Genomic DNA, 10,826 nt, shown 5'->3' on the forward strand with positions numbered 1-10,826 from the left:
ACCCAGCACCATACCTGCTCCCTGAGCAAGCACATCTAATCCCAAGACTGTAAAGATTCCCCACATGCCAATGACTCCCAGTCCACGGCTCTGGCCTCTCCTGAGCTTCAGCCCCTTCTACTTACCTGCTTTACTTGGTGATCCCATATGGCCCTTAAACAAATCCAAGAAGGAACTCATCACCCACTCCTTACAGACCAGCACTTCCCCACCTTCCCTCTCAGATACTGACATCTTTATTTCCACCACCTGAGCTTCTGGCTAGAGTCCTACTAAACTTTCTTCTTCACCTTACATACCCAAAGCCTATTTATTTCACTTTCTAAACTGGTATTTCTCAAACTAGCTAGGGCAGGAGGGGAACCATCATGCACACATATTCCAAAAAAGTTTCTCATAATTCCAAAAAATGTACTCCTATCCTCATTGAGAATCAAAATTTTCCTGCATTTTTCCCTTTTCTAGTCCCACATCCACCTTCTTTATCTCTCATGTGGATTCCTGTAGCAACCTCCTACCAGATCACCCTGTCTCGTCTCTTCCCTCTCCACCAATCAATCTTGCATCATCAGAACCTTTAATGACTGATCTCCTGTAACTTCATGTCTAAACTCCCTATCAAACTTAATCAAAATCCCTCCCCTTTATTTCATTCCACATCCATGTCCTGTCACTAGGCAATGCTGACATACTCACAGTTGCCTGAATAAGCCATGCTGTGTCAAAGGCCTCCATGAAACATCCCTGCCTTGGAATGAACTAATTCACTTGCTTGCACCACTCCCCCACCCTCAACCCTCATCTACCCAACACCAAGTCAGCCAAAACTCAGCTCAAGTCGGGCTCCTCTGGGAAGCCTTCTGTCCCCATTACTCCCTTTCTCTCCTTATGCTACCCTAATACCTGCACATCCTGTTATTACTGACTCCTTAAGGGAAAAGATGAATTAACCACAGCACCAAACACACTGCTGGGTTCACACTACCTACTCAAACATTATTTCTGAACAAATTATTTTTGAATGAATAAATGAGTAGCACTTTTCTAAATGATTTCTTAGTAGAATGCGAAGTCATGAATTTGGACCCCAGCGAAAGTTAAAATACCATCTCCCCCCATCCTTCTCCTCAATCAGGCCAGCTACCTGGTGCCCTGAAGTTGGCCAGAGCTTCTTACACTCAATAAGCATCTCCACTCTTCTCCTCTTCAATACTTCCACAGCCTAATGCCCATATCACCTCAGCTAGATCTTAGCAAGAAAACAATATGATGGGTCCCATGAAAATTCAGGTCTAATAAGTAGGAACAAAAATCAGCTCTCTATCCTGTCTCTCTTGTCTTCTCCCCAAAATTGTACCTCAGAAATGCTTTCCTTATTCTAGCTAGTACAGTCCTTTTCATTAAACCCCCTGACTAAGCCTGTCCTGGGGTTTGGGCAACAACTACCCAGGTGATTCTAAGCACAGATTCCTATTCCCCAAATTACTGACAAAGCCAGCTCTCAGACTTGGAGAGGCACCAGAGGTATGCCTTTTAAAATCTGGAATGAACTAAAGGAACTGGTTTGTCAGTGAATTAAGTTGGGGTTTAAGCTTCATAGTTCTTTGGGCTTATTATGATGTGGCTATCAGTGTGCAAGACAAGTCACAAAATGGTTCAAACAAAGCTATACTTACTTTCACCAAAATCATCCTGGTGGATTTGCTGTTCCATGATTGGTTCAAACTCTTTTGTCATCATAATTAGGGTCTGTTGACCTTGGAGGAGCACAAACAAGAATGATTTTGTTCTCATTTAGCATATCTGCCATTCTGTAAGTATCTACAGCATTGGAAGCTACTGAGCTGGAGTGGAGGAGTTTATAGTCAAAACAGGGAAGACAGAATTTATTCAAAATGTTCTGACCCTCATTTTTTAAAAAAAGTTTCGACTGGGTAAGTCACCTAGTACTTATTCTCAGCTATTTACGTATGTCAAGCTAACATTAAAGTCCACATAGCCCTCTTCCACTAACTTCAACGATTTAGTCAGCAAGATATCTCTTCGAATGTATACCTCATCAGGGTGCTAGTTTGCAGAAACTCATCTGGAATGAAAAGACTTAAGGGAAAAAAAATAGGACTGGGAGAGCAGTTCTTAGAATCAGTTTATTTTATGTAGCAACTCTTCCTCTTAGAGTAGGTTAAATATTGTTGACATTTTAAACCATAGCTATGGACCTTAGCAGCAACTTTTTAAAACAATATATTAAGAAGTAAAACTTAACTCAAAAACACCACATTCCCTATAGATTATCATGTTGGTATCCTTGTTCCAAGAAATGTTTTTTTTTGAAACTTAAGCACCCTAAAACTTAAGCCTGTGAGATATTAGGAGTCATGTTTTATAAAAGTCAAGAATTAGGGACCAGTAGTGACAGGCTTACCTGTGGCAAGAAGCACCAGCTCTTGGTCAGGACTCCAACTCATGACAGAGATACCACTGGCTACACTCCCGACACATTCCAGCTGAGAGAGACATTTTAAAATGTTAAGGGAGATATGAAAATATAAGCATCTCCGTAAATATTTACTATGACCTTAATCAAAACAATTAACAAAACACACAAAGGTGAAATTATTCAGTGAACATTTATTCAGTAACAGGCATGATACAGACCATAGGGACTGGAAGTGACTACGGCCACTCCATTCCTCCCGTTAAGGAGATAAAAGATGCCTGTACAGCAGGGTTAGGGATGTAACCGAGGTCTCTGGGAATGAAGTGGGGGCTCAGGACAGAGACTGACAAGTGGCCCAGGACAGTCCAGGAAAGCTTCTCGGAGGAGGTGCTTTGAAGGGTAGGAATAGGGCCAGGAGGAAGAGACTGGGGGGGAAATGTGCAGTTAAAAAGAGCACTTAAAAATCAGCTGCAACTATAGAGCCTAAGGTATACATATACACAGGAATGGTGGGGGTGGGAGGTGAGGCTAAAAAGGAATTTGGGGAACAGTGAGAGGTCTTATACGGCACAATAAGGAATATGGATTGTGTCCTGCAGACACTGTGATGCCACAAATGTGGAGGATCAGCACCGTCTGGTGGAGACCAATGGATTGGAGGAGCTCAGTAATTAGGAAAACGTTCTACAAAATGTTTTGAAAGTAAAAGCATACCTTTTAAATGTGAGAAATACTAAGTAAGTTATACTTGATGGCTTTGATATTTCTCACCATGAACTGAGAATAAGATTTACTGCTGTACTAAATGGGACCGTTAAAAGCAAAGGTGCCAGATTTAGACTGCCAGGATTTAAATCTCACCCGATAACTGTTTGACCTTAGCCTAGTCATTTAAGCCCTCTGTGCCTCAATTTCCTCTTTTGAAGAACAGAAAAACAACAATCTACCTCATAAGGCTGTAGTGAAGATTAAATACAATTCTGCATGAAAAACACTTGAAAAAGTGCCTGGCACATTGTAAACATTTAATAAATGTCAGCTGCTATTATTATCCTATGATTAGTAATATGACTTGTGATACATCCATGTTAAAGAGATCACAACTAAGGGAGTAATCAACAAAGTTTAAAAAGCTGTCAGGAAGGTGAGGATAGAAATCCAGAAACTAAGCCTTATGCTAAGTAGAGAAGGAGGCAAATGGTTGAAATCTATCTTCTCTGGCAGTCATAAGATGTGCACATAATGATAGCATATCACCTTAGCACCTGTAGTTCAGGGACTCTTAAAGTTAGCCATCAAGGAGAGGCTTATTCAGCATTCATAAAAGAAAACGTAAGCAATATAAACATTTCAAAGACTTCATAAATTGAGAAATAAAAGTTACAACTCAGGATCAGATATACAAGAATGGCCAGATTTGGGTTTTTGTTCAGTTCTTATTTGGAATGTTCTGATTGTTCTAATTAATAAATGCAGTAGACAAAACTGAGTTTTAGAAGAATCCTGAAATATAGCTAAAGCCATGCCAACAATTTTCTGTAAAGAATTATATAATGCAAAGACTTTAATTTGCAAAACGCTTAAATATTATGGCTCCTGACATTTTAAACTTCTACGAAAAACTAGTGACACGAAATAGAAAAAGGCGTTTGAGGATGTCTAAGATTTCCTCCTCACTGATCTCTTCCACTTACCTGGTGTGTGTTGAGATTGCAAAGTAGGACATCTCCAGAAGCTGTGGCCACACACACAGACTCGTGATCCAGCAACTCCTGAATACCAACAATGCAGCCACTTCCATCCTCTGGGAGAAAGCCTTCTGCCACCAGAGGAATTTCATTTTTCACCTTTCACCAAAACAAATAAGCAAATTAAGTCAATCTACTTTCAAGAACAATTCATCACACTTCCAGAAACACTTTTTAATCCTTCTTTTATAATATAAAAGCTTTCAAAAATGTTTTTTTCCTAGATTAAAACCCAAACTTTCATTTGAGAAATTTCACAGCACTACCATCTTTAACACAAAACACAGGTCATGTGACCTTTGTGCCAAGCAAACATAAAAGCCTGGTATCTTTGAAAATATCCAATAAAACATGAAGCTAATAACTATGATTTTCTAAAATGTATACACTATGGGGAAAAGGGACTAAGAATGTAATCACCTAAAATACATTAGTAGCAGAATATAATTAAGGGAAGGTGTCAGAATCAACCTAAAGAGCTTTTCAATATACATACGCTCAAGCTCCAGAAGTGAAGATTCTGATGTAGTTGGTATGAGACGGAGACTGAAAAAATTTAAAAAGCCCTACAGGAAATTTTCACCTGCATTCCCACTTGAGAACTGTTAATAGATAGTATTTACATGGTAGAAAGGGTAAAAAGTCAGGCACCCCACAAAATACAATGTCAAAGCTCTGCCAGCTTAGATTAAAACAGAAGCAGACTAAAAGACAGGGTACTAGTTATGTCTAATATGACATCAGTATAAAGCGAAGGGAGCATTCATTTGCGGGGGACATAAATTCAGAAAGATTTAAAGGAAAGACTATTTGGGGAAGCAAGTTTGGAAAAAGACAAGTCAAGAGTCATGCCAAGTGCTAGCACCCTCCATCAATAACTTACCTCTCTTACGACAGGGTCTACTTCTATCAGTCCATGTTCTGAGCCAATGAGCACTGTGTCCTGTTCAGTTCGGAGAGAGAAGCACTGAGGTTTCCCTGGAGCCTGAATATCCCTGAACTCCAAGCTCCGAAATAACTTTAGATTTCTCATGATGAAGCGACTCCTGAAAGAAAAGTACAAATATCTCCTGATGACACTTTAATTTCTCTGAGAAACAGAAACAGCTTAGTAGCGATAAATCACACTCCAATATAAGCAAAATGATTCAGGGAGCAGAGAAGTTAGAATAACTGAGGAAAAAAAGGTCTAATCTGAACCCACACAGAGATGAGTGGTAGCAACCTAACCAGCTGTGTAAATCTACGGTCTACAAATTGAGGCTGTGACATCTATTTTACGTTCTCACTCTTTGAAAGAGGCAAGATTCTCAACTTCAGAGTTTTTTCTTCAAAAAAGATTTAACATCAGTTATCCTGAAGGAAAGTTGAGGAGAATGCAATGAATGAGAAAACATTTTATTTTGCACATGAGGATATTTTATAACTTGACAGATTTACAAAATAATATAAAAATCCACATATATACTAGCAGTGGAAGAAAATAAAATTACTTTAATATCACCAACTACATTTATTTATAAACTGGCTCTATATCTTCCTTAAAAAATTAAAATTGAAATCAAACATAGAAATAAAGAAAAGCAGTTATGGGACTTCCCTGGTGGTACAGTGGTTAACACTCTGCGCTCCCGAATGGGAGAAAATATTTGCAAATGAAGCAACTGACAAAGGATTAATCTCCAAAATTTACAAGCAGCTCATGCAGCTCAATAACAAGAAAACAAACAACCCAATCCAAAAATGGGCAGAAGACCTAAATACACATTTCTCCAAAGAAGATATACAGACTGCCAACAAACACATGAAAGAATGCTCAACATCATTAATCATTAGAGAAATGCAAATCAAAACTACAATGAGATATCATCTCACACCAGTCAGAATGGCTATCATCAAAAAATCTAGAAAGAATAAATGCTGGAGAGGGTGTGGAGAAAAGGGAACACTCTTGCACTGCTGGTGGGAATGTGAATTGGTTCAGCCACTATGGAGAACAGTATGGAGGCTCCTTAAAAAACTACAAATAGAACTACCATACGACCCAGCAATCCCACTACTGGGCATATACCCTGAGAAAACCAAAATTCAAAAAGAGTCATGTACCAAAATGTTCATTGCAGCTCTATTTACAATAGCCCGGAGATGGAAACAACCTAAGTGCCCATCATCGGATGAATGGATAAAGAAGATGTGGCACATATATACAATGGAATATTACTCAGCCATAAAAAGAAACGAAATTGAGCTATTTGTAATGAGGTGGATAGACCTAGAGTCTGTCATACAGAGTGAAGTAAGTCAGAAAGAAAAAGACAAATACCGTATGCTAACACATATATATGGAATTTAAGAAAAAAAATGTCATGAAGAACCTAGGGGTAAAGCAGGAATAAAGACGCAGACCTCCTAGAGAACGGACTTGAGGTTATGGGGAGGGGGAAGGGTGAGCTGTGACAGGGCGAGAGAGAGTCATGGGCATATACACACTAACAAACGTAGTAAGGTAGATAGCTAGTGGGAAGCAGCCGCATGACACAGGGATATTGGCTCGGTGCTTTGTGACAGCCTGGAGGGGTGGGATAGGGAGGGTGGGAGGGAGGGAGACGCAAGAGGGAAGACATATGGGAACATATGTTTATGTATGACTGATTCACTTTGTTATAAAGCAGAAACTAACACACCATTGTAAAGCAATTATACCCCAATAAAGATGTTAAAAAAAAAAAAAAAAAAAAGACTCTGCGCTCCCAATGCACGGAGCCTAGGTTCGATCCCTGGTCAGGGAACTAGATCCCACATGCATGTCACAACTAAGAGTTTGCATGCCACAACTAAGGAGCCCATGTGCCGCAACTAAGAGCCCTCCTGCTGCAACTAAGGAGCCCAAGTGCCACAACTAAGACCCAGAACAACCAAATAAATAAGTAAATATTATTTTTTAAAAAAAGAAAAGCATTTATTGTTCACAGGGAGAAAAGAAGACACTACTTCAAAACGATGACCAACAATTCAAGGAGCTTCATAACCTGATATAACTACTTCACATTACTCCACTTTCCTGGCCTGATTTTCACCAGGGCAGTAGAAAAGCTGAGAAAAGAACGATCAATAGGAAATCTACCTTGGTCTGACAAAATCAGACTTGTTTTAACGTATAGTATTACCTAAGAGGGAAAAAAAGTTAATGTGCTGTATATTTATATCCAGACCTCTTTAAGGTTTATACTGTAATTGGAAGTCCCTAACTTATATTAGGGGTGACAATTACACAGACCACACTGGCCTTCTTGTCACCTTAATCCAAGGTGAATTCTCTCATCTTGCATTTCCTACTTATGACAATGAAAGAATAAACATGAATTAATCCTTACACTACATAGCAGATAAAATGTTAAGTGTAGTAGAGTGAGACAACATAAAATGTGGGTTAAGAGGAAGGCAAGCCCACACGGTGGAAGTGAGGAAGAGAATCATGGCAAACAATGGTTTTGTGCGCTTTCATGAGTTATATTCAAGAACTTCTAGAAATTATTCGAACCTGTATTATACCATACAGACTTTTTATTTAGATCTAATTCTATATAGAAAGCTTGGGTTTTTGAAAGCATATAAAAATTACATTACTTTTCATCTTTAAATAACATTAAGACGACCACTGACATAGATCTGAAAGGATGGGTGGATTTGAGAGGAGAGGATGTCTGGCTAGAGGGGAGTAAACACGGGACAGAGCAGGAAGAGGTGAAAACAGACAACAGAGGACCAGATGTATTTCAACCTGATTTAGCTGATAATAATTATGTTGTAATTGTTGCCATGATCAGAGCATCAAAATGTCTCCCTGTGAACTTGGATTCTATTCACCAACAATCCGTGGAGCTCTGGGGTCCGTGAACCCCAGCATAAGAATTTGGAAGGCAAAGGCAGAAGGAGCTGAGGAGGACTCCCTTTTTCCTGTTACCTTGCTGTTTCAGTCAATGTCACCCCAGCAATGGGCCTTCATCCTTCCAGGGGCCCTTGGTCCCAGCCTCTGGCACTCCCATGACTAGCATGATAACAACCACCCCAGAGGTACCAGCACTAACCAGGCCAGTACTCCCTCCAGGTGCCTGAAATCTAGTACCATGGAGCTCCTCCTCTGAATTCCAGAGCTATCAACGCCAGCTTTCCAATGCCTCTCCTCCCAGGTCATGATAACCCCAATGGCTTCCCTTGTTTTGATCCTCAGACCTAGCTAAGTGTTGTAACTGCTTTCAGCAGTTTACTTTTTTAATTACTTCACTGCTCCCTTTTGCTTTTTGTTCCTCCAGCAGGTATTTAACCAATTCTTCGTATTAAATTCTGTTGAAATACTGTGTGGTTTCTACTTTCCTGACTGGACCCTAACTGACAAACATATCAAACAACCTGAGTTCTCAAATCACTGAGCTTTCAAAATCACCGGCCAAGTGTCACAGGGAAGAACCTTTTGTATTCTATCACAAGTTAATCACTAAAGGGATGCAGCCTATAAGCTAAAATTACACATAATGACCCAACTCTCAGAACCCTGACTCCCAGGTAATGTGCATTAAGCTAAAATACTTTTATTTAGCTCACAAGAAACATCCTGACCAGGCCCACCTGTGAATGCCTGCAGGGAGGAAGAAATTAACACATCCCCTCTGGAGGCTGATGGGAACCAGGAAATGTTTGACTTTACTCCCTCCCCTTTTAGTATAAAAGAAGCCTTAATTCTAACTCAGGCAAGATGGGTCTTTGGGGGCACGAGCCCACCATCTTGGTTTGCTGGCTTTCCGAATAAAGTCGTTATTCCTTGCCCCAACACCTCGTCTCTCGATTATTGGCCTGTAGTGTGGTGAGCAGTACGAGCTTAGGCTTGGTGACACAAGGGCAGCTCATCATTCATCTCCCTCCTCCCCAACCCTTCCAGCCTCAAAGTGAACTTCTCTAAAATTTCACACCTATCAGCCTTATTCCCTTACCTTCTCAGAAGTGTCCTACTCTTTTTCAAGATCAGCAAAGGAGAACGCTCCAAACTCCCCCAGGACCTTGGTTTATTGGTACCCTTTCTTTTACATCTGCAATCTCCAACTCCCCTGCCCTCAAACGACTCATCTTTTCTCAGCCCTTAAATGCGCTAAAGATCTCTCCACACCATAGATCAATTTTGGATCCTCTCTGAAATTTCTGACAACTCCTCTATTTTCTTCCCTTGCTCCTTCATCCATCCACCTCTTGGCTAATTATCGTGCCCATGACCACAAATACCAAAGAGATCACTAATATGCTTAGTAGATCTAAACGTCCAGCCCTGACCCTCCCTAAACTGAACACTCAACTCACATTTTCAACCTCCTGCTATTACCACAAGGATTTCTCAAAAAGCACATCAAATGCAACCTGTTAAATGAAGTATCTGCTATTCTCCACCAAACTAGTTTCCCCTCTGGGGACATGGCATTCCTACTTTCTCTGTCCTCCAAGCTGAAGCTGTGTCTGCTTCCCTTTTGCCCACACTTTCACAGTAACCTATTCATTGGTTACTGCCCTGCCTGTCAATGCTCGGTTTGAATCCTTTTACACAGTACCGTAATCCTACGATCCGGTTTGTGGCCTACATCATATACCGACTGAGCACTTGCTAAGTGCTAGTTCTGGAGAAGAGATGACTGACAGTTACTGCCTCCTCAGAGGTCACAGCTTAACGGGGGAGAGGGCCACATAAGATACCACATCACATGGAGATGCACGGGGACAACACCTCCAAGGAAAAGTTGCAGATGCGAGAAGCGACTCGCAGCACAGCACCTGAACTTCTATTACCGTCAGCTTCTATCATGCATTGTTGCGCTTTAATTGGTGCATTACTTGGTTCGGCGGTATAGTCCGCAACTGCAAGGAATCCGAAGACTGGGTAAGTGTGCAGCTGGGGGAGCAGCATATGATTCCCCCTCCTGCCGCGCCGCGCAGAGCCCTCTGATGGCCTTGGGTGCAGCAGGCGGCGAGTCTGCAGAAAGAGAACTCAAGGAGCGCAGAGGTGGTCAAGCCGCACTTCACTCCCAGACCAGCAGCAGGCAGCGGTTGGGCGCTAGGGGGTCCCCTTCAACAGGGCACCCTCTGGCGGACAGGGCCCGTTTCCATGCCCCCACCCCAGCTAGGCCGCTCGAACGCTCACCTACGCCGCGCTCTGAGGAAACGCAAACAGCGGTGCGTCCGCCCAGGGCTGCGCACGGGCCTCTCCCTGACCGTGCTTCTGTGCTCTCACGACGCGCACTGGGTCTCCGGGTCGCCAGGTCGCTCGAGCCCCTCCGGTAGTGGCGAAGCCAGGCGGAGGGGCGACCTGCGAAGCATGTACTCGCAAGCGAAGAGAGCCCCACACGCGCCGAGCGGCGGCGCAGTGACGTCGTGAGCCGAAGGGGGCGCGGCCTGCCTTCTCCGTCTTCCCGCAAAGATATATGTGGAGCTGTGCTGGCCGCCGCCCCCTATCCCTACATCCTCCTTCCCAGCCTATTGTATTTGTTCCCCGCCTTGACGTCAGACGCCAAAGCTCAGTTAAGTGGGGCCGGTGGGTGGAGCCTGCGGAGCCTGGGGAGCAGAGCGCGTGCGCGCAATGCGCGTGCGCGCAATGCGCG

General features: G+C 42.4%; 1 protein-coding gene across 1 annotated transcript in view; it reads right to left on the bottom strand.

The window, feature by feature from the left end:
• The window catches only part of ELP1 (elongator acetyltransferase complex subunit 1), a 66,230-nt gene extending 55,562 nt beyond the window's left edge, over positions 1–10,668 (bottom strand). The window contains exons 1-5 of the mRNA XM_030859089.3: positions 10,370–10,668; positions 5,072–5,234; positions 4,135–4,287; positions 2,426–2,507; positions 1,677–1,757 (exon numbers count right to left, since the gene is read on the bottom strand). Of these exons, the coding sequence (XP_030714949.2) occupies positions 1,677–1,757; positions 2,426–2,507; positions 4,135–4,287; positions 5,072–5,221 (466 nt within the window). The 5' untranslated portion in view covers positions 5,222–5,234; positions 10,370–10,668. The remainder of the gene's footprint in view (positions 1–1,676; positions 1,758–2,425; positions 2,508–4,134; positions 4,288–5,071; positions 5,235–10,369) is intronic.
• Positions 10,669–10,826: the final 158 nt, after the last annotated feature.

The sequence above is a fragment of the Globicephala melas genome, chromosome 6 (assembly GCF_963455315.2).
Source record: "Globicephala melas chromosome 6, mGloMel1.2, whole genome shotgun sequence".
Taxonomy (NCBI): Eukaryota; Metazoa; Chordata; class Mammalia; order Artiodactyla; family Delphinidae; genus Globicephala; species Globicephala melas.